The 24048-nt window shown below is 41.0% G+C and overlaps 1 protein-coding gene across 14 annotated transcripts in view; it reads left to right on the top strand.

Moving 5' to 3' along the window:
• Ltbp1 (latent transforming growth factor beta binding protein 1) overlaps positions 1 to 24048 on the top strand; it is a 387033-nt gene that overhangs the window by 228236 nt on the left and 134749 nt on the right. For all 14 annotated transcript variants that reach the window (XM_006524348.4, XM_030249831.1, XM_006524350.4 and 11 more), the window contains 2 exons: positions 15179 to 15281; positions 18629 to 18700. In XM_006524348.4, coding sequence (XP_006524411.1) covers positions 15179 to 15281; positions 18629 to 18700 — 175 coding nt within the window. The remainder of the gene's footprint in view (positions 1 to 15178; positions 15282 to 18628; positions 18701 to 24048) is intronic.

Here is a 24048-nt window from a genome sequence, read left to right on the forward strand (position 1 = left end):
TGGGAAGCTAAAGAGATTAACACCACAGATCTTGTAGAAACTTCAATAAAGATTAGAAAAAAATCATAAGCCTCAAATTTGACAATAAAGGTATCTAGTGTACATTTTGCAGAAGAAAAGAATCTTGCTGGAGATTAGAAATCAAAGGACAGAATAGAACATGGTATAAAATAGACATTGGAAAAAAACGTTTCCATTAGTTATCCATCTTATAAATAATAAGTCTTGAGACAAAATTGAGACTAAATGACACAAGAACTGTTTGGTCATCTCTTAGAGGTGCCAGACGTTGCTGCAGTGGTTCTTGCTGGGCAAGAATGGAAACAGGAAGAACCAGTGGAGAAAACTTATTCATTGGAGATAGGTGTCTCTTGGGCAACCGACAAGGTCAAAACGCTTAGTGCTGAAACACACATGCGGACTTGCAGGAAACACATATGTGCACTTGTGGCATTGTAGAAGGGGAAGTAGGGACCACTCTGCATTTGTTTTAAGTAAAAATAAACACTATTGAGGACTTAACAAGAAAGCTTGCACTGGAAATGGAAAGTATCCTAATTGCTTGACTCAGTGTACTATTTAGAAAGTGTGTGAAGAAAAACCATCTTACCTTTATTTGCATAGATTCTGTATTTATGCCATTTGTTGCTGCTATGACTGGATACCTGCCCAAAAAAAACATCCCAAGGTGTTATGGCTTATTTTGGTTCAGGTTTGATGTTAAGGGAATGGAGTCCTCAATATTAGGGAGGAAGATGGTGGCTAGAACTGGTTTAGTCCTGAGGATCATGAGTTCATGGGATGACTTCCTCACATCTTTGAGAATGGGAAAGGCCGAGATGGAACCTTCAAGGTCTGTGTTAGTGGTCTAGTTTGCTAGTTATGCCCCAAGACCAAAAGGTTCCACAACTTCATCAGATAGCCCCATCCACTGGTGAACAGGTACCCAGGATTGCAAGACTCTGAGGGTCACTTTACATTAAACGCCTAACAGACCAACGAGAGACTGGGGAAGTAGATATGAGGCCCAAGAAGCCCATGTCCAGGGAAGGTGGGGAGGGAGGAAAGAAGAAAGGGGGGCAGAAAGCAGGGAGATGGGCTGCAGGCTTCCAAAGCAGTTTCTCAGTAATGGGAAAATAATTTCTTGTCCAGTTAACAGAGCTAGGACACCAAGCTTCACTTAGAGAGCTACTCTTTAATTTCTATATAATTTAAATTTTCTCTGTAGATTAATGGGGCGAGGCTAGAGCTAAAACTGAAATCCTAGCTGTGTCCCAACAGCATGCTGGGATTATCTCGACACTTCTACACTGGCTAGTGCCGTAAGTGGAACCCAGAGACCACTAAAACAGATTGGATGTATAAAGAATAAATGTGGGGCTGGAAAGATGGTTCAGTGGGTAAGGATGCTTGCTGCTAAGCCTGAGTGCCTAAGTTTGACTCCTGGAACTCACATGGAAGAAGGAGAGAAATGACTCCCACAGGTTGTCCTCTGACCCCCTCATGCATGCTCTGGCACATGCAGATATCATCCTTGAATTCATTCATCAATGTAATGAAACTTAAAAAAAATAAACAATAAATGCGTATACAACCTTGACCTCTCAATTATACAGTGCTGCTGTCGCAGGTAACAGCATTAGCTGCCAGGCTCAGCAGAAGGGGAAAGAGAATGTGTGGCCTGCTTTCTCCTTGCTATTGACTCGGGCAGGCCTTTAGGTATTTAGGGCTGGCCTTGTTCGGGAGATGTGAGAAGGGTCAAAGCAATGACCTTCATGTGTTACAGGTTCTTCTTGTCCAGAGGTTTGGGATGGCAGAGCTGGATTCCCCAGTGACCTGCCTTTTTCCCTGAACAGAGCTCCTAGTTGTGGAATGCTGATCACATTTACTGAAGTTTGGCCTTCTTCTGGTTGAATAAGTCATCAACACCAGCCACTTCCTATGCCATCTGGGTTTTTCTTCAGTGTCCCTCTCAAGTGCTCCCTTGTTCTAACCCAAGAAATGCTTAATGGGGTGTTAGCAAGTCTCATGTCTCTAGTGTCTCTTACACGGCCACTCTCTGTATCTATCCTTGCCAGACTTTACCTGTGTCAATAGCAGGAGGTTTTGCTGAAGGTGTTTTGCACATCTCAGTGATAGGTTCTGGAGCTCTTAAGTGTTCTCTGGTCTTGTTCCAGCAACTTCTGCCAGACAGCCTGTGAGGGGGCCTCTTGCCTGGAGCGGAGAAAGATCAGCAAAATACAGGGCTCGGATCCAAAGGAGGTGGGGGAACGCCACATGTGAGAGAGAACATACCTCCATGTCACTGAGTGTCTGCCAGCCTCAAGGAGAACTGCTAGTTTTCCTTGGATGAGGAATGCAGGGCTCAGACATTGGGAGAGTCAAATATAGAGTCTCAGAACTGGGGTCACATACTTCACAGAATGGGTGGGACCCAGACATGGTACATCCTGTAGCTTAACACCCAGTCTTCCTCCAGGCAATTGCCCCAAACTCATCAACCTGAAGTCTTTACTCTCCCTGACCTGTCCATACAGAAACAAGTCTGCCTCAAGTCACTGGTTTTCTCTGACTCTTTACTCAGATGTGTTTTCGTTTTATTGACCATGAAAAATACTTTTGCCATAACATGGACTATCATCAAGCTTCCGTGTTTTACCTTTAAGGCACATCAAAACCATAAACCTACTAATTATTAAACTCTTGGTTTTTAACGCATGATCGAACACTGAAAATAATTATGACCCAGAGTTAGGGCTTTTGGTAAGCTACTTCTGATCCTGGCAATGTTATGAGTGTGTTGAAAGGAGTCTGAAGAGAACATTGCTTGCCTTGATGGAGTTTTAGACTGTATACACTACCAGGCTGTTTAAAAACATATAACTGGTATTTCTAAGGAGCAAAAAGTCACGTCTTGTCCCTATTCTCTTTGATTGAATTACTATTTTCTAAATTGAAGTTGAACCATCTGGTTTGCTAAGAATAGTTTGAAATCTGCACTAGAAGACAGCAGTTTCATGAGGTGTTCTGAGAAAGGATCAGCTTGGTTCCTCTCTGCCCCCACATCATTTCTGATAGGATAACTCGAATGTTACTTTTTTTTAAATTCCATTTCCTCCTTCTTCTGCCTCCTTTTATATATTAAAGTATTTATCTGCAAGCTGAACATTTGCTTCTAAAAGATCATCTCCAGAGGCTGTACATAGTGCTGCTGTCATTGCATTGTTTAACTGGAGTTTATTTTAATTTTAATTATGTGGATGCGTGTGTGGGATACAGGCGAGTCCAGTTACCCTCAAACACTAGACGAAGTCCTCAGATCTCTTGATCAAAGCAGTGTGAATACACTGACATGGGTGTGTGGGATCTGGATTCAGGAGTAGTATGTACTCTTAACCACTGAGCCACCTCTCCAAGCCTGCTATCGTATTGAAGGAAAAACCATTTCTGATCTGAGAAGGATTGGTATTTGCTGATGATCTTCATATGACTTGCTTTCTTAAGGAATCTGAAGGTGTAGAATGGCCGGGTTAACTCTGGTTTCAAGGATTTGTTAGCACTGAGAGTATTTCAAACATATTTTCAGCTCTGAAGAATATTCTAGAATGTGAACCGATATTTCGAACAAGACTAAAATGCCTCCAGCGTAACCTTTGTGCAGGGGACTTCGTGAGAATGGGCAAGCTGTAACAACAGTTAAGAACACAGTCTTCGAATTCTGTGGCTTTGAGGCAAGCCTTTTAGTAGAACAGTACATTTTTATAAAATTGATAGGTGACAGAGAACATTCACAGCCACAACCATATTTGACCTTTGAAACACTGCCTTTGAAACAAGGCCCCCAGAGGTGGAGACTAGCATGTGATTTATCTAGTTCAAATCTATACCTCACATTCCTTTATCACAAGCTCACCACTTCCTGGGCCTATTTCATCACATTTTGAACTGAGATGCCTCTGGAGACATCTGAGTACTGTGTGCGTCTGCTGTGGCACTTTTTAACATCTTCCCTTTTTTGCAATCATAGACACTATTGATACAATACCTGTACAAGGCATAGGGTCAGAACGATCTAGACGAACATCAGTTACAGTGAATCCCTATCATGTTGCCTCCCAAGCCATCCTGGTGTGAGGTGAAGCCTCCCAAGGATCATTCCCCCGGAGTTTGCTTTAGCGCATGTTTCTTCTTCTCCTCTAACTGCATTGGTCTACAACCAGACTGTTTCTGATTTCATTGTGTTCTTCTTACTGTTAAGCTTGTGCTTCTCGGGAGAGCAAGGCCATTTAAGATGAGCTGCATAATGGGCACCTAGGAGTCATGGCTGATTTTATCCACACTGCTCCAATTGGGCCAGGCTGTGTGACAATAACAAACCCAGCAAGTGCTTTCATTTTACATGGGCTGGTTTCCTGGGGGACATTGGAGGACTCTACCTTATACATCTGCTGGATGTTCATGCAATAACTATTGAGCGACTACTCACAATACTTGAACTTTGCCAGAATTGAACCATGACAATACTTGACCCGCATAGCTGAGGAAGAGAGATGCTTTCAGGAACATTGATCCCATTCACTGGTCAGGTATATGGTCCGGTCTGTGGATTGAAGTGCATGCCCCCAATTTCATGTATTGAAACTTCTAATATTACTATATTGGGGCAGAGGCTAAAAGGAGATAATTGGGGTTAAGTGAAGTCATAAGAATGAGGCCATGGCATGATATGATTAGCATCATTAGAAGAAAGGATTCCAAAATACTGGCCTGTGTTCTATCTCCCTTCCGGTAGACTCCCAGTTAAAAGATCGTGTGAATACAGAGCTCTTGACATACGTGAAAGTGCAGTGGACAATACAAGCTTAGTTCCTGCTTCAGGGATGTAAATGGACCTGTTGCTTTTATTTGTGGATTTCAGTTTTTCTACTGAATTATGTCCAAGCCACAGGTAATTAGTAGTTTTAAGTTTTGTGTATTTCAGTGGGACACAGAAGAACTGAAAACTTAACCAAATGGGAGGACTTTGTTAAAATTTTGCAGTTCTATGAGGCCTGACATGGCCTTTGTTCTCTTCATCATGTCTATAGAGACACAAAGGGAACTGCTAAGCAATGATGTTTAATGTAGAGAAGTACCCAGCATAGCTAAGGAAATAAACATCACTCTGCAGGTGATCTGGTTGCCATAGCAACAACCTATATGCCCATCTTTATTTTTTCACCTACCATAGTTCTTTGTTTTCAATCCATAGCCCTGTCAATTAGAATTTAAAATAAATTTAAGACGACGAACATTTATGCAAATGTAATAATGAATCTGGTATTTTGTATGCAAACTAAAATTTATAATAAAATGAAACAAATTTGACTTACTTGCTCCCTAGTACTCCAATTTATGGTATGTTCTATGTTGCTTTTCTACAAAAGAAAGCAGAATTATGTGAGAACAGAGTCATGATAGAACTTAATTATTTTTTTTAGCAGCTCAGGAAGACCAACAATACATAGATCACAATCTGGAAGACTTGTCTCTCAAAATTCCCAAATCACAGAGGCAGAGAAAGTAGAGGACTGAATTCAATGTTTGGTTTTGGGTTTTTTGGAAAGATATAAAAAAAAATCATGTGGTATGCCCTTAAAAATACTGTCCCTTTTGTATGTTAACATTAAAAACCAATCCTTACTGTAGTGTTACTTTAAAAATATCATTTTATAAACTAAAGTAGTTGTCCGGAGTTCCTTGAACGCATGATTTGGCTTTAAGCAAATATACTGTCAGAAATCAGTGTGGATACATTTCCAGCTGCTAATGCCTTAGTCACAGCCGATACTTTATAAAATCAATACCCTGAAATATCAGAGGATTATGCATATATCAGATACCCCAAATGCCAACGTTGTTTTAATTACTCTAATAAAAGAAAGCTGGTAGACATAAAAAAGAAAAAGAAAAAAGAAAAAAAAAGAACTTGCCCATGAAGAATGTTCTACTCATGCCAAAGCAATTTTTTTTTACAAGTTCTTTTAGAAAATCTGGAAGCATTTAGGCATTTTCCTCTTCTTTTTATGGGACAATGCCTGCTGCCCTGCCAGTGAGCCACGGTACAGAATTCCCCGTTAGGACAACAGTCCTTGTAGAATCAAATCTGTTGTTCTCCTTGCATTAATGACAATGTTAAAAAATTGGAACATTTGACATTGGCTCATAAAAGTAAATATAGTTAACATTTTAGAGCTCTTGGTGAGGCTTTACAGTTTGATTTAGAGCCTAAGTTGAGCCATTTTGCCTGGAAGGTGGACAGGAGTTGCCTTGCTGAACTGGAGTGTTTTCTACCATTAGGAGAGATTGGTAATGTTCCTAGCAGCAAAGACCCGGGAAAGGGTTTAGATGAACCCAGTCTCTCACGGATAACCAGTGCTTTTCAAAAAAAGGACTTTATTCTTGCTTTTATGGAAAGATGTGGAGGATTTTTTATGAAGTACAACTCATATTCTTCAACATCACAATAACGAGGGTAGTGCTTTGGCTTGGTAAAAATCCTCAAGGTTTTGTGTCAGCAACTTTTGAATAGCATGATTTTGAATGTGAGTAGACATGAGCATGTCACAGAGGGCTATTAAAGAGTGATGTAGCTATGTGATCTGGGTGAGTAAACCCTCCCGTGGCTCTGCATACATGCTCCATGCATGCAAAATCTGCATCTCTATGAAGGTTATGGATACCTCTGAGAAGTTGCCTATTGATAATAAAATGATTATTGTGACTATCCTTTATAATTAGAAAGAACCATGTAAGAATCATACCTAATTTTTCAGGTAGGTAGAGACACTTTTATTGTACGTACAAGTTGGCAAGAGAGGGCTGGAATGATATTCTGGTCATCACTGATGAAGTGGGTCTGACTCATTCTTTGAGAATAAGTAGGAACAGTCCAGAGCCATGGGCTGGCTCCAGATAGTCAGGCTTATAGGTGGGAGACAGTGAAGGAATGCTGATCTTTATAGGGAAACTGGGATGGAGTTGAACGTTCTCGTTATTGCCCAGCCACCTCACTCCTGCTCTCGGGAGTGCTTCGTAAATCACTAAATTTAAGAACACTGATTGTATATCGATCGGTTTGTCTTTGCAGTTTTGTTAGTGAAGAGACTGACATGCAGAGAGTTAATTCATTTAGTGTCTCCCGTTGAGTTGTGGCAGATGGAGACAACTCCAAGGCTTCTTGATTCTTAGTCCTCTCTTCTTTTCATTCATCTACCCTCTTACACCATTGCTTCGTGGGGCACTCAGTCTCACGCAGGAACACGTGTGAGCACACACACACACACAAGACACACACACATCACACACATAAAACTTTTTAAAAAATGGTCAGTATACCATTGAAAATGTGCTAATACTGGCGGATTGGTAGAAGTCGGTGTTTCATTTGGTGTTAGGAGTCCCTAGATCAGCAGTTTGCAATCTGTGGATCATGACCCCTTTGGCAAACCTTTGTCTCCAAAAAGATTTACATTACAACTCACAATAGTAGCAAAATTACAGTTCTGATGTAGCAACAAAAATAATTTTGTGGTTGGGGGGGCGGGTCACCACAAAATAAGGAATTGTCTTAAAGTTTCATTGACTGAACTTCAACTTCCCTGAAGGTCACTTAATCCAGTTGTACTTTTTTTTTTTTTTTGGTTCTTTGAATATTCCTGGATATGTTTATCTTAAATTCATTTTTTCCTTCCTTTTCCATAAGTGATATGCTCTATTTTGACTGGTCATGCTTTACATTCCTGGGTATCAAATGCAGAAAACTATACCTTCCTCTTTTGATGTATATGTTTATGTGTATGTGGTATGTGTGTGTATGTATGCATGCATGTATGTATGATATGTATGTATGTATGTATGCGGAGGCCTGAAGTTAACCTCCAATATCTTTCTTGATTATTTTCTACTGTATTTATTGAGGTAGAATCTCCCTCTGAACCCGAAGTTTACCAGTTCTGCTCACTTTTGAAAGCCAACTTGTACGAGGGATGCTCATTTGTGCCTCCAAAGTGCTGGGATCTCGGTAGGCTGCTGTTCTTGCCTGGCATTTACCTGGACTCTGGAGAATCCAAATTCAGGAATTCTTACTCTTACACAGCGAGTACTTTCTCCACCGAGCCATCTTCCAGGCCCCAAGTTATACCTTTTAAGGGGCTTTTATTCCTCTTTCTATTGATAAACCATCCATAGCACTGTTTCTACTATTCCTTAAAATATGTCAGTTTTTTAAATAGAAGCAATGTAAAACTCATTTGGCAATGGGAAAGGACCAGTGTGGCGAGTTCCTTGTCTCCTGCTTGATTTTTAGATCTAACTAGAAGTTGAATCCCAAATTGGGAAAATTCTCCAGATTTGAGCACACCCTCTGCCTCTCTGCTCCCTCTGTTTGTTCCTTGAGGTCCAGCTGCCTTGCTCTCTGCTCCCCCTCTCTGCCCATAGTTGATGGCTGAACCTTCGCATTATGAAAAGGAGCTATTCCATCCCTCTGGAGTCTCTTTCTCCAGTCCATTGAACCACTTCCTTATTTCAGTTCAGGCCTTGAGTCCAGACCTGTGTGCTTTTGCAAGGGTTACAGTGAGTCAGATTTCTCTTTTTCTCCTGGGTTTTCCCTCAGTGCAATCCTGGAAGTACTTTTAAAACTCTACATTGCTTTAATATTTTAAGTTTATTTTCTCCTTTGGATTAATGATGTGTTTCCTTTTTGAGAAAGTGTCTTTTTGTTTTCTAGCTTCAAATATTCATACTTCATCATAAACAGTTCTTGATAACAAGAACAAGATAACTACATACATACGATAAGGATGATTTTAAGCACATGTCTGCTCTGTAATTTTCAAATGTTTTAACTAGTGAGACTAAACTGTAGGTCCCTGCCATTGTACTGTCCTCAGGGGTGACCCTTTTCTCTTAGTTAGGGTCTTATTGCTGTGAATAGATGCCATGACCACGGTAACTCTTATAAATCAAAACACTTAATGGGGCTGGCTTATGGGTTCAGAGGCTTAGTCCATTATCCACAGTGGAAAGCATGGTAGAATGCAGGCAGCCATGGTGGTGGAGAAGAAGCTGAGAATTGTACATCTGGATCGGCAGGCAACAGGAAGACAGAGTGATGCTGGGTCTGGCTTGAGCATTTCAGACCTCAAAGAAACTCACTTCCTCTGACAAGATCTCACCTACTCCAACAAGAACACACCTCTTAATAGTGCCACTCCCTATGAACCCATGAGACACATTTTCATTCAAACCACCAAACATTCTTATAGTGAAGTATCTGAACAATTTTAACAGAAGTCTTCTCAGAGCCTATAAGATGGCCAGCCCTTTAATCCTAGTTGTAGCTTTACCAGAGCTGGAGAAAAGATGAATGATACCTGAGTCTCAACCTACACTCTGCTCACCAAAGTATAGTGTAGGATATCTCAAAGGGCTCCAATCCCACAGATGTTTAGGCATTCGCCAGTCACTTCCACTACACTGTGATGTCAGGGTTATTGTTCTAGTGTCTCATTGCTGGTCCAGACAGGCAGGACAATCTGTGGGAGGCTGCCATGCTGGTAGGAAAGCTAGCATCTGGTGGCCTTCTACAGCACTCCTCTCTTTCCTTAACTCCTGGGCTTCCCATCTCCAGGACTTGACACAGTGAAACAAACATTCTTGGAATGAGGGTCGGTTTTAATGTGAAATGTCATAAAACCAGGCTCTAATGTCTCTAACAGCCTTTCCCAGTCACCATGCACCTCTGGAGAAAGTCTAGTAATGAGTGTTTTCATTGTCAATAATGATAAAAATGAAAAATGATTAAATGTTAATGATAAGCTCAGGTTGCTAGATGGTGAGTTTTGAGTGTTGATTCCATTCCTGGATTTGTGAGGATTTAAGGCAACCATTCTCACAACTGAACTTCAATTGCAAACTTATGTGATTTTTACCTCAAATGTGAGGTAGAGGTCTGAAGATGTATAGTTTCAAGCAGGTAAAAAAAGACTTTAAGTACATTTCCCAAAATCAGTTGATTATTGATAATTAGCTATGCAATTAAAGGCCTTTATCCCATTTATACTCTCATACCATTTTTCATAATTATTTTGCATTGCGAAATAATTATACTCTTAACATTACTGAGTCAAATAGCAACATGCTCTAACTCCTCAGAAAACTCCTATAACCTTCAGTGCTAATGAAGGGACACTCAAACCCTGTGTGTGCCAACAGTTTGTGATTCTTCAGTCACCTGACCTTCTGATGTCTGGACCCCACAAAGATAAGTAGAAAAGAAAAGTCTAAAATGTATTTCCACTATTCAGTTTTCTAGACGCCAAGGTCTAGTGGAGCCGTTAGTCTCCCTCCTTTGTTTTGTTTCCATAAGTCTAGTAGGCAAAGGCTTAGAGCCAGTGACAGCTCTAGAGATGAAGAAGCAGACAAAGGAGGGGGCTAAGATGCATCCACCAGACCTGGCCCCATTATACACTTTGGACAACAGTATTTGAACTTGACTCTATTCTGCACTAGTCTGTATTTTCTAAACAGAGTCATGTAACCTAGCAGCACATACTGACCTCAGACTCTTAAACCTGGAAGAAACCATAGAGGTCATTTGCTTTGCATTCTAGGCATTCCTGAGAAATGACCCATTCCGCTCAGCTCCCACCATCTCCCATTAGGTAGGAACATTTACAGTGGAAAAATTGTCAACGTTGTGAGATGAGGCCCCTCGGCCTATGATTTGGGGGTCTTCAGGTCTGCCAAAGCTCTTCAGTATACAATAGGCTTGCTTGCTCTATCTCAACCTTAGCATCTTGTCCACAAGTAGGCTTATCCCAGCTCCATCCTTCAGCTGATCTTCGCAGAATGGGTTGCCTGAACACTCTGCTTGCTTTGCCCTAGTTGGATCCTAGTAGACATTAGTGCTGAAGGTTATGGGAGCTTTCTGAGGAGCTAGAGCAAGCATATTGCTCTTTGGCTTGGTAAAGTTAGGTTCAGAGGTGTGAATGCTTGACAGCCTTTCTCTGGGAATGCGGTGATTGACTCCATGGGAGGGAGTGTATTTGTGCTTTCAACTTGTAAAACCCACCCTGATGCCTGAATACAAATGGGGCTAGGGGCATCTATGTCCACCTAAGTATATCTTGCTGAGAAGGAGAATCCCGTGTCCCCCCCCCCCCCCAGAGCATCCCAACCTCATTCTCTGATTGGTTATTTTCTCCACTGTGACCTTTCAGTGTGGAAGAAATGCCCCTTGGACTAATCCCACCACCACCACTCTGATTACATTCAATTCGACTCAGATAAGACTTGTGTCTTCTAGTGGAGCTGGGAAAAAAGCCTTGAGTGTGGCCACAGAGGGCTTTCACATCGTGTTTCTTGCTACACACTGAAGCCTCTTTATTCTTGAACAGCTGATGGGACCGATAGAAAACTTTGTACCTTATAACCGTAACTTCACCCCTCATAGCTCATTCCTACGCTGTGTAGACCCAGTTTCGGGACACACACACAGTGCCATGATACCACCTACGCATCCAATTTATTCCATCAATTTGGATGGCTTTTGCTGCTCTTGGCTGTAGACCTGCAAAAACAAAGCCATGGGATAAAGCAGCTCGGATCATGAAATGAAAACTTTGTACCTTTCTGGAGGCCCAGTAGAGGGAAATGATTTATTTTTGCCCTACCAAATAAAACATTCTAGGAATCCAAGGTGAAAATTGGATTTTAACTGCTACTAACATTTTGAGCATATAAAACCGGCAAGTGTTGAGTGCTTTGCCTGATTAAGAGAAGAGCCCGGAGTCTGGTACAAGAATGAGCCATGTTGGGGGCTGGTGAGATGGCTCAGTGGGTAAGAGCACCCGACTGCTCTTCCGAAGGTCCGGAGTTCAAATCCCAGCAACCACATGGTGGCTCACAACCATCTATAATGAGATCTGATGCCCATTTCTGGAGTGTCTGAAGACAGCTACAGTGTACTTACATATAATAAATAAATAAATCTTTAAAAAAAAAAAAAAAAAAAAAAAAAAAAAAAAAGAATGAGCCATGTGCAAAGTGGTTGGTGTCTCAAATAAATCCAACCAGTTTATGAAACTTGAAGAGAATGTTAAGCAGATGTTGGCAGCTAGGTCTCAGCAATGGAGACCTCTGTGTTTTTGTTTGTCCTGTGTCTTATATTCGAGTCACTGTGGCCTTTCCTTTTCAGCTTCGAATCTTCATGCTTTGGGTTTAAAGTTGTCTATGGCTGAGCTCGAGGAGTGTTGGGGAACAATTCTGATTCAAGTAGTTTGTCTTCACCTTGATTCTTTCTCTTCCTTTAGGGTGTGTGTGTGTGTGTGTGTGTGTGTGTGCTATGCATGCATGTCTGCTTCCCTCTTTGGCCCTGGTGCAGATCCAGCTCTGGGATAGGCAGACTCCCATTCAGCACACGGTGCTCATGGCTAGCAAAGACCCACCTGCCTGCAGCCTTTCCTTTTGGTGCACTGGTTTATAACAGTCACACAGGCAACGTGCATCCCACCAACTGGGTTGCTTTCCTCCCTCTTTCAAAAAAAAAAAAAAAAACATACTTATTTCTTCCTACCTTCGGAGTACCTCCCAAGGTGTCGTAACCTTGGCCTTGTTCCTTGCTCTAGGACTCTATTATACAGTTTTAGGTTCTTCTTAAAAGTAAGGCCAACTCCAAATGTCTTCAGTACTCACTTTCATTTGTCCTATCAATGCATTTCTTTTTGATGATGGTACTTTTTTTTCTTTTTATTTTAAATATTTTTATTAGGTATTTTCCTCATTTACATTTCCAATGCTATCCCAAAGGTCCCCATACCCACCCACCCCCAATCCCCTACCCACCCCCTCCCCCTTTTTGGCCCTGGCGTTCCCCTGTACTGGGGCATATAAAGTTTGTGTGTCCAATGGGCCTCTCTTTCCAGTGATGGCCGACTAGGCCATCTTTTGATACATATGCAGCTAGAGACAAGAGCTCCGGGTACTGGTTAGTTCATAATATTGCTCCACCTACTTTTAAGTGGACACTTTAACTAAGCAGCTTCATGCACCCCACTCCCTGGATAGTCTGATGATTTACATCTGACCTGAGGCATCTGGAACAAGGAACTTTCAGATGATGATGATGATGACGATGATAATAATGATAAATGACAGTGATAGTAGCGATAGTCTCCTTAGCAATTAAATGTCTCAGGCATAATACTCAGCACTGTACATAGATTTTTTTTTTTTACCTTTTAAGTTCATGACCATGTAGAAAGATGCTATTATGAATTCCATGTTATGCATAAAAAATTAACCTCTGTGAGTATGGATCCAGAACCACAATTCGTTCCCAGTCCTTTAGAGCGACTCAGTTATTGTTTTAAACACCATCACATACTGCTTTTTGAAAGCTTGTCCAAATTATTAAATTTTTTTAAAATTCATAAAGGCCAAGGATGTCAACCCATGCTGTAGCTGGCCTTCTTTGATGTGTATGTGGTTACTCAGAGCCTTATTCAGAATGAGCCATGCCTGCAGCCAGCAGGAAGGAAAAACACTGTCTATAGTGGCTTGCTAATTGTGTCTATGTCTAATTGTCCTTCTCAGGATCACCACTGGCCTTGACTTTCCCTCTTCACGTATGACCCTCCTATCCCGGGGCGTGTATGCTAACTTCAGACAGGTTATACCATAGTAATTGCTCCACTTGGCATCATTGGGCATTTGTTATGTGTCCTGTTCGGGGATGTGAGGATAACAAGTCATTAATATACATGCATTGGACTGGAACTGGTAGCAGTGGACCTGTGTAGAGTCGTCTTTGAAGGAAAGGAGAGGAATTGTGAGCTGAAGAGCCAGTGCTGCTCCTCATGGCAGAAAGAAAGTTTGAGGAAAGAAAAATATGATAGCATTCCAGAGAGAGAACACAGCATTAAAAAATGCACAAGTTGTTCAGACAACAAAAGGATCCATTGCCAAGCCTTATAGATGCTCAGAGGTAGAAGGCAACAAGATACTGCCTGAAGTGGGGCAAGAGAGGACTTCTCTAGCCTGCCAGGGGACAATGTCAGACAATGTTGCTGGAGGTCATTAGTCGGTAGTGTTATGCTATCAGATCTGTTTTAGAAAAGATGACTCTGGGAACCTTTTGAGGATTTTTTTTTTCCTGGAAAAACAGAGGAACTCCTTAGATGTTCTACATTTGTACACAAGACAGAGACGTGGGATGTGAGCTTATCCTGTGCAGCTGGGAAGTAAGAGTCAAGTACGTGTCATTGCCCATCTGGTCCCTTGGATGGTCTTGCAAGACAGGATCTATTTTCTAGATAGTTCTAAGTAAGTTCAGTCCTAGGCCTGAGTGTCATATGATCTCCCGTGGTTGACAGGGCGTCTCACCTGACCTTAACATTTGAGAGTATTGGACCATAGTTCTAAGGATATCTGTTCTGCCTGCTCAGGCTATTCTTGCTTAAACTTGTCAGCCCCTTCCTAGCTTGGCTGATATCCCTGGAGCATTAGTCTCTGCCAGAGCTGATCTGGCTCAGCCTATAGTCATTTACTATATTGTCCTCTGTTGGCCTGTCCCTTCTTGGCCCTCCTTGGTTCTGTGATTCCCCACTTGTCTACCTCATAGCCGATTCTACAGTTTTATGGAAACACATTTCAGTCCAGTGCACATGTCCATCTTTGTATCCTAGTTCACAGGACATTATTGCAAATGCTCAGTAAATGCAGAACAGAGGAGCAATGAAAGAACAAACTGATGAAGGAATGTTTGGGCAAGCCATTGCTGTGGGGAAACCTAAAAGCTGACATATATCCCCAGGTGAGGGATCAGGGTGCAGTTAAGGAAAGTCTGGGCAAGTGGTAAAACCCAGAAGTCTCTGTACATGGACCTGCGCCATTGGTTCGGATTTTCTAAGACTTTAAAAATGCAAAGGAATTCATATATGGAAGCACACTCACTCACTCCGTTGGAGTATTGATTCTGTCCTAGTATTTGGCCTCAACGTTTTATAGTCGTTCCTTTGCTCTGTAACTGCATGGTCTCGAGGGAACTGTTTATCAAGTGACTGTGACACTCCCCAGCTCTGGGGCTGTGGACATCCTGCGCTGCTCTGTTAACCTCCCCTTTCACACTTCATTGCAGTGTGGCAAAGCGCTCCCTGGCCTTTCCAAGCAAGAGGACTGCTGTGGGACAGTGGGGACGTCCTGGGGCTTTAACAAATGCCAGAAGTGCCCCAAGAAACAATGTAAGTGACATCTCCTTATTCCTCGTGGTTAATGGGAGCCTCTTTTCTTACCGTAACTCTTAATCATGAGTCTCTTAGATCTTCAAAGAAATCACTGGCTGTATTCCAGAGCATAGTGCTACGACCTGCATTTCTAGAGACATTGCAAGTCCATTAAAACTTTCATACCAGCCCTTCCTCCTGGTCCTCCTCTTCCTCTTCTCCCTTCTCCTATTCTTCTTATTCTCCTCCTCTTCTTCCTCTTGCTCCTCTTCCTTCTCCTCTTCCTTCTTTTAAACAGTTACCAGCCACCTTCCTCAGTTTAATTACGTATGTAGGGGATGTACTGGGAAGAATTGGTGAGAAAAAAAAATCAGCTTTTCAGGCCCTAGGGAATAGGGAGTAGATGGCTCTTAATATGTGAATGAGTATTACAAACCCTATTTAAAAAAAGTCAGTACAGTTACTATTCATTAGGTTAGACTCTTTAAGTGAAAATGTTGTGAGTCTTCTCAACTTGAGCTACACATTTCATTCTGCTGCAGATCTCCTTCATACAAAGAAGCTCAGATGGGGAATTGATTGCTTACAGATCTGCGAAAAAAGAATGTGTAATTATTGAACCTAATATGTGGCCCCTTTTTCTTAAGTCTGCTTTGCACTGCCCCAGTCCCTAGTGCCAACACGCTGTGATTAGCCCTCAGAGTGTTTTACAGAAACTGTTACTTGAATAAATCCAGGTTTACATCAATCCATTGCCCTCTTCTCTACAAAAGATGATAGCTCTGTCTTTGAATGTAGTCTTAACTCTGACAGATTTCAAAGAAACACATTTTAGAAAGGCAGTACTAACTTGTTTCAGGGTGAGTTTTATTAAACTTCTGTTCTTCCCCCCCCCCCAACTGACTTTTTCTTCCTTTTTTTCTTCTCAGTCATCAGTTTCATAAAGCTTTTATAAAGACTTTTATAATTGTCTCTCCCTCTCATCTTAAAGGGACATCTCATTTGCTACAGTCAGATGATGTTTATTTATCGACTGAATTGATACTCTTGCTTGTCTTTAAAACCCTTTTAAGTATTTTTATTTTATATATATGCATGTTTTGCTTGCATGCTTATATGTGTATCCCATTTGTGCCTGGTACCCACAGAGTTCAGAAGAAAGTGTCAAATCCCCTAGAAGTAGAGTTATGTATGGCATGAGCCACCGTGTAGATGCTGGAAACTGAGCAACAAGTGCTCTTAACTACTGAGCCATCTCTCCAACTTCTCACTTGCCCTTTAAACCTTTTTGTTTAACCTAAAAAACCTACTACTTGTCTTTTTAAAACTACTCTCCCAGCATGGTAATTTTCTGTAAACCACCTCTTCCTTTGTCTGCCCTTCTGATTCCTAGTTTCTCAAACATACAGGGTCTCTGATTACCTGAAGTATTCATTCAATTTGTTGACACTACTTAGCGTTTGTTAGAAATTCCTGCTAAAGTTTGTGAACATTGGTTCTTCCTTAAAGAGAGAAAAAAGTCCCATGAGATCCTCAGTAGTCAAAGAATGTCTCACATGGATTTTCCAAGGGGGCCGGATGATGGTTAGTTAGATGGATTTCCACGAAGCAGGCTGGTTGAATGATAACGATCCCACATTACTTAAAGACCTGTTTACCTAAATTATTTTGGTTCTCTGACTGAAGGGACCTCTGGGATACATTTGAAATTATTTGAAGAACTTGGTGTTTTAGAGTTGGGGTGACACAAACGTGACTGCCTCCCGCTGTCATTCGCTGTTGATTCTGATGAGTCATTAACCTGGAATCTGTATCTAAATGGCTAAAAGCACACTGCCATCTGCCCCATTCATTTGTCATGTGTGTTTGTCTAATGCTGTTGTGGTAGAGACATGTTTCCCCCTGTTAGGTCTAAGGATGGGGGTGAGAGAGGATCCTCCAACCTGCGTTCTGGTCTCCTTCTGTTTCTTTATATATTTTTCTTCTTCCCCTTTATTTTTCTTTTTCCATTTGTTGGCTGCTTTGTGCCTTTTCTCCAATCTTAGCTATTTCTATTTTTTTCTCTTTTCTAAATTCCAAAGGAGCCGAGAGTGACAGATGTTAGGAGTAAAGGGGTTCACATCATCTCCCCCCTTAATTCCTAAGGCTATTATTATTCCTGACCTCCAGCCATTTGTTTCTAGCATTGCATCATCTGGGCAGGAACCCACTGCTTTATATGGTGTTGTTAGCGCCACAGCTCAGTACTGACGATGACTTCAGCGGAATGGGAAAGTACAGAGTCGCCCTTTTTAACAAAAACGTTGGTGAAAATAAGCCCGTGGCTCATTTGATGTCTGAATTGAAGAGATGGCTTTGGTTTCAGAGTGGTAGGGATGAGGAGTGAGGTGAACTCTCACATCCTGGCATTTGCTGTGCTTATACTGTCTGAAGTGACTCACCAGCAAGCAGCACACTCAAGGTCACATTCTTCTTAAGATCTTTCCTTCCCTTGTTTGGCACTACTCTCTAAATGGTATTCATGCTGGAAGAGAGCAGACGGTCCTTGGCTTCTATATATGATGGTTGGGGTTCCATGACCTTGTTTAGTTTGTACTTTGTTTTGTTTTTCTCCAAATAGTTCAAACCTCAACTTTCACGTGGCTTTCATTTAATGAAGTTTTGTTTAGCCTCATGCAAAAACCTTTCATTGTCAATAATTTTCTTTTTGCTATTGAAAACTCAATTTTAAATCTACAAATTGTTTCATTAACTAGTTTATCATCTATTAGCGATGTGCTTAGTGTGAACAAGTCGATTGTCTCCTCAAAGTTTTAGAAGAAAATTGGCTTAGAATCCTAAGCAGAGGGAGACAAGGTCATCTGGTCTGGCTCCATGCCTTGAAGAGACTGCTGAATATGATCCTTTTGTCACTGAAGGACTCGCAACTGAGGTCCCGGTTTCTGTAGGCACCCACATTGGTGTCTTCATTGTAGGGGACAACACTGGACTTGAGGCCAATGGATGAATGAAGCAACTTCCACATGCCAATGTTTCCCCTGTTAGCCCACTGTTTCTTGAAACAAGTATCTGTAGGGGAATGCATCTTATGATGGGAATATTTAATAACGAATTAGAAGATAATACAAAGCAGTCTTAACGTTCAGTTAATACAGTAAAGGTTTCCTGTCAACTTCCTAGGAATACAGCTAGTGCAATAGGAAGCACACTGAGAACAAGCATGCAAGCATGAGGCGGAAGTCTCTGTTGGTACTCATAGCTTGTAAATGGTCAATCTATTGGTGTGGTAAATGGCACCACATCTAGCAGCTTCCGATCACAAGAACTTAAATCATAATGAATGCTTTTCTTCCCGCCATTTACAGCCTATCATGGATATACTCAAATGATGGAATGCCTACAAGGATATAAACGGGTTAACAACACCTTTTGTCAAGGTAAGGCTTTTGGAATGTACTGATGTGGACCCCCTGGGTAGAAGCTTGAGTTCTTTTGTCACATGATGCTCCGGGGCCCAGCATGTGACAGTTACATGGTAGATGTGTGATGTCCTGCTCTCTCCAGGTGGCTAAGGGCATACTGATATGTGATTGGTAAAGTTTTTACTTACTCTTTCAAGCTACTGGAATGCTTACCATTTCTTAACTTGTGGCAAAACCCTGCAGGAGCGTGGCTAGCACTGAGCAGACCCGGGTCCCCACACTGGTTATGTTCTATGTGTGCACGGGTACCCGCACCTGTGCCTGCTTAGCCGAGGTACTTCCCTGCTGACCTATCATCTACAACACAGTTCCCTTTTCTCCTCCCATGAGTATTTTGCTACCCATCTCAGATTTTGTAAGAACTAAATACTGGCCTGAACAGGTGTCCTCTAGGCAGCCAGAAAAGCCAGAGCCTTAAATGTGAGATGCCCTGAGTACTTTGCTTCATTTTCTTAGCATCATAGGGAAGTTGTAGATACTGGGAAGACCTCATAATTTATCAAGTCTTGGGCCTAGAAGTGAAAAACCTAAAGCCACACTGAGAGGTTAGATGTCTTCTGTGTGGCTGGGTAGAGTTGAAAGCATATCTCAATTTGACCAGTGCCTGCTTCAGGACTAATATCATCAAATTTTCATCTAGTTACTTAGGGGAACCACTGCCAAGAGTCCTCAGGCAGCGCTAGGATTTCTTCATACTTAGTCTGTAAATTATTTCTTTATGTCGTGTTCTAAGAATTTACTTCAAAGTTTCTTGGTTGTCTATGGCTTCCAATGAGAGCCCAGCTTTACTGATTCATGAACTTAGAGTCTAGAGTTCATTACAGATTTTTTAAAAATGGCATGAATGAAGAAATGATTTAGTTATTGTTAATAAGAGTTATTATGGTTTATTTTTAACTGGGACAAGTATAGATGGCTTAGGAATAAAAGTAAGATTTTTCAGTGATTCTTCATAAATTCTGTGTCTAAACTCTAAGCACAGTTAGTGTCCAGAACTTTATAAAGTGGTAAACAAGTGACCAATTTTCTTGTTTCTTTCTTTCTTCATTTTTTCACTATGTAGCCCTGGCCAGCTTAGAACTCTGTAGGGAAAAGGCTGACCTCAAACTTGAATTTTCTTAATGATTAATTAATTAATTAATTAATTGTACTCTAACATCAGTTTATTTCATCCCAGTCATTTCTCTAGAACAATGTGCTTATGCGGCACTATCTGTTAGTCTTTCAAGTGTGTTTGTGAAGCAGATCATACTGTGTATATATTGCAAATGGATACATTGAGGTCTATAGGGATCAGATATCCTGTTCAGTATAGGCTAAGCATGAGACCAGGTGGAGTGAAGCTATTGACGACCACACTTTATCGCATGGAATGTGAGCTAACACATTCTGTATAGAGTGAGAGTTAACACTTTCTAAGAGCTATTGCTTTAGGAGCTTGCTTTTCCATTCAGTCTTCAGATGGGCCAGTGAGATCTAGAAATGATTACTATCAATTAGAAATTGATACGCACAACAGAAAGAATCAAGAGCTTTTTGAATAGCTAGCCATATGACTAGCAATAAAGAACCCACTCTCCATTACACTCTTCAGCCACCTGTGTGTCTACATGCACAACGGCCACAGAATAAGGTTCACACATGTTTACAAAGTCCTCCTAATAGATACTAGCTAATTAAAATAGAAGGCCTGCTGTCTGATATGAGAGTTTGTTAAGGACAAGGCCATTAGCTTGGTTCTGTTTAATTAAAAAAAAACGGTTATTACATATGTCTTTCTTCTGATCAAGATGGGCAATGGTTTCATATTATACATTACATTCATATTTGGTAACACACACACTCACATGTGTGCATGGGAATGTGCACTTGCATGTGCACTCGGGCACACACATACACACATACACACACACACACACACACACATGCACACACACACAAACATACAAACGCGCAGAGATTAGGAGACTGCAGACTGGGAACAGTAGTATTTGACTCTAATCTCAGCACTCAGGAGAAAGAGGCAGGAGAAGGATGAGTTCTAAGATGTACTGGGCTATATTCAAAGATCCTGTCTGGGGAGAAGAGGTAGTTAGAGGTAAAACTTTGCAAGTTGTTATTTTAAAAGACTGGAAATTTCTCCAGAAGATGCTTGTGGGTCTTGTAGTCTCCTCTGCTTGGTATGGCTGGGTGATCTTTAGCAAGTGTGGTCCCTGCTGAGGGAATCTCATGGTGGTTCGTTAGTAACACCAGATCCTGGCTCATGTCGGTCTCTGGAGGAAGTCTGCAAAGCAGCATTATGCTTTCTGGCAAGGATTCTGGATTGAAGTATCACAGAACATTCTATTTTGTGGTGCCTCAGGAAGGCACTGCTAAATTACACTACAGAGAAGTTTGACTCATGAAACAATATGATTTCATTCGGCATAATCTCCTGTAATTGCTATTGAGAGCAAAGCTTAATTTCCCTCCCTTTGTGACATTATTAGTTGGCAAAATGAAATAGAACTTCCTCGAATTACATATATACACTTAGGTTTCCTAGAGCCTTGAAGCTCTTTGATTTTGTTATCCCCAACAGAAATTCAAAAGGAACCCATTAAGCATGTAATTACGTGTGCTTTCCACATTGTTCTCGCAGTCTCCAGTCCTCTCTGTTTACAAAGCACATTTAAAATTAAAGTGATTAATAACTAGAGTTACATTATTTCCTTCAACAAAGTGAATTCATATCCCAGAGCATCTTTTACCAACGTGCGCTGAAAACAAAGAGCCAACTGTGCGCACATTAATTTGAGAAGCTTTCAAATCATTGCCCTTAAAGCTTTTCTTCTCTCTCTCTCCTCTAGTGATTCAGTAATTATCTTTTCAAGAGAATGATTTATGGCATATATATACATGCCTCTCTGAAAGCTGCCCCTCTGTCCTCTGCATGATGGAATTGGTATAATCTGTTTCATCTTTCATAACCAGAAATTTAGCTGTGTTTCCTGGTAGATCTAGAGTGTTCTTCATCTGCCATTTGAATGTTTTGCTCATGGAGACAGTAATGAGAATGCCTACTCTTTTGATTGAAGTATCAAATGCTAGACACTTCTCTCTTCCATAGTGCCTTTCCTTACCATCACTCTACCATGAGATAAGAGCATTTAAAATGCAGATGTGTGCAGTATGGGGGGGGTGAGGCTATACAACTCAATAGTAGTATGTTTGACTGGTGTCTGAGTTTAACCCTCAGCACCACTGAACTGGCCATGATGATAACATTTGTAATCCCAGCACTTTAGGAGCTAGGGATAACAAAATGAATAGTTCAAAGTCATGCTCTTACCTATAGTGAATTAGAGGCAAACCTGATCTACACACGACCCTGTCCTCTAAACCAAGTTAGCTATAAGTCTAAGTGCTAAACAATTTTTTGAAAGCTAACATTTCTCGCTACCCCTAAAATCACTTACCAGTTTCATGACTTTACAGATACAAAAGTCAACATAACTGTTTTCTGCCCTTCAAAAACCTGTCCAAGTACTTCAGATTGTGTCAAACTATGTAACCATAAGATGCCTTACACCTTTTAACACTGGTAGCATGCATGCTGGTTTTTTAATAGATGGTTTTGAAAACCTTTTCAGTGATTCACTGTTCTGAAAATACACACAGGGCATTCCTGAGCTGAACAGAAGGTTTGTCATGAGCTGTGGGTAAGATACACGAGTCCAGCAGGTTGAGTAAGCAGGATGTAATTTGCTTAATTCACTTGCCCACCTCACTGAGCTGTAAGTGACTCAGAATGAGCCTCTCAAAGGAGTTAAGAAGGGCTTGCCCATCACCCTTTCTTTTGCTACCATTTTATTATTATCCTGGTTGTTTTACTTGAGCAAAATAAATGAACAGAACTTGTACTGAATTTGGGCAGTGATACTCATTGCTCAAACTTCCACTGACTGGCTCTTTATAGGTAAAATGTCCCCCTAACGTGTAGCTATAACAGAATTTAGTTAGTCTTAAAAAAAATAAATTGCACATTTTTTAAGGATCATATTTGTTGGTAAATGAAACTCACCTGCAATTGCATTTACAAACTCTTTATGAGTGTGTAATCCATGTGTAGAATAGTGCACAGATACAAAGGTAGAGTTGCATGCTGTCTAGTTCAACGCATTATCACGAAGCAAACATACTTGGATAGTTATTCCCCAGGTCAACAAATAGACTATGTCCTGTACCCTACAACTGACCTGTTTCCCCCAGAAATTTTACTTTCTTCTATTCCAGAAGTAATCAGTGTTCTTACTCTTGTAACTATAGATTAGTTTTGTACCTTTAGAAAATTTTCAATTTTTAATGTATTTTCTATGCCTCCTCCTTGCTTATTTTCCTCCTCCTCCCCTTCTTTCTCTGTTCTCTTATTCCTTTTTCTCCTCCTCCTGCACTTAGCAGCATGTGGCCAACACAGCTATTACTCTGACTGCTGTGAGAATGCCATGTATCACTGTTGTTATTCAGAGCCCCCCCCCCCCCCAACTCCCAGGACTTCCCCTCTGCTCTGAAGTCTTCACTGACTTCTCCATACAGTCTTGCTACCCAGCTTTGACTATAGGAAGTCCCTTCAGTTTCATTGTGGTAAGGAAATTCTCTAGAAAGAAATGGAATCATACATTAGGTGATAAGTCTCTGTATTTGGGAAATAATGCAGATAATTCATTGGTACAAACTAAGAATAGGGTCACTCATACATGATAATTTAATGCTATAAAACATTGAATATTTATTTTGTTTCACCTACCTTCCACCCAGATTCTTCCCAAGAAACCAAAGAATCCAAAAATAAGAAATTGGGGACCTTCTCCAAGGTCTTTGCGATTTTTACTGTGCTGTGTGTAGATCATACAGTTTCTATGAACATAATTTTGCACAGGGCATCTCTTTTAACAGAGGTTGCAGCAGGCTTTTGTTTTATACAGAATACCTCTAGTACAATTGCTTTGCTCTAGTACGTTGTTTATCCAACTTTTTCCTTTATTCGTCTTCTGAAATAATTGTGAAAGACTCACATGTTCAGGCTAGCACCTGCATTTTAGGAGTAAACCAAATATTTCCCAGTAGATTCATGTTAAATTTATCTGTATTAGAAATGGACTTGATTTGATAGAAACCTAGGGATCATAGGGATGGATCATTCAGTTAATAAAACGTCATCCACGTAACCTGTGAAGCAAATTCCAACTTCTCTGTGAAACAGACCAGACTTACTGCCTTTCTTATGTGTTCCTCTGGAGGGGGCAATACCTAGGAATTGTTGA

Source organism: Mus musculus, chromosome 17 (genome assembly GCF_000001635.26).
Source record: "Mus musculus strain C57BL/6J chromosome 17, GRCm38.p6 C57BL/6J".
Taxonomy (NCBI): domain Eukaryota; kingdom Metazoa; phylum Chordata; class Mammalia; order Rodentia; family Muridae; genus Mus; species Mus musculus.